Source organism: Penaeus monodon, chromosome 23, assembly GCF_015228065.2.
Source record: "Penaeus monodon isolate SGIC_2016 chromosome 23, NSTDA_Pmon_1, whole genome shotgun sequence".
Classification (NCBI taxonomy): domain Eukaryota; kingdom Metazoa; phylum Arthropoda; class Malacostraca; order Decapoda; family Penaeidae; genus Penaeus; species Penaeus monodon.
The window spans coordinates 44,134,261-44,134,518 of NC_051408.1; the positions used below are offsets into that span (position 1 = coordinate 44,134,261).

General features: G+C 41.9%; 1 protein-coding gene across 3 annotated transcripts in view; it reads left to right on the forward strand.

Annotated features, from left to right (window-relative positions):
* LOC119588103 (carbohydrate sulfotransferase 3-like) overlaps positions 1-258 on the forward strand; it is a 12,507-nt gene that overhangs the window by 3,408 nt on the left and 8,841 nt on the right. For all 3 annotated transcript variants that reach the window (XM_037936811.1, XM_037936813.1, XM_037936812.1), the window contains exon 3: positions 118-205. In XM_037936811.1, the coding sequence (XP_037792739.1) occupies positions 118-205 (88 nt within the window). The remainder of the gene's footprint in view (positions 1-117; positions 206-258) is intronic.

Sequence of the window (258 nt, forward strand, 5' to 3'; positions counted from 1 at the left end):
TCTCCGCAAACTACACATATCAAAATAACGTTTAATCTTTACATTGTAACTTGCATTTTATGGGTCAACAAATGGGATTGTTGTTTCATGTAATTCTCTAAATTTACCTGCCGGCAGGGGATCACGACCTGGCGGAACACCAGTTCCGAAGTCACGCAAGAACAGGGTAGGGATCTCAGTCTCCGAAAATCGACCAATTTTACAAGTAAGTTTTCTGATGCAGAAGCCATGATACAATGAGAAAGCGACAGGGGCTTT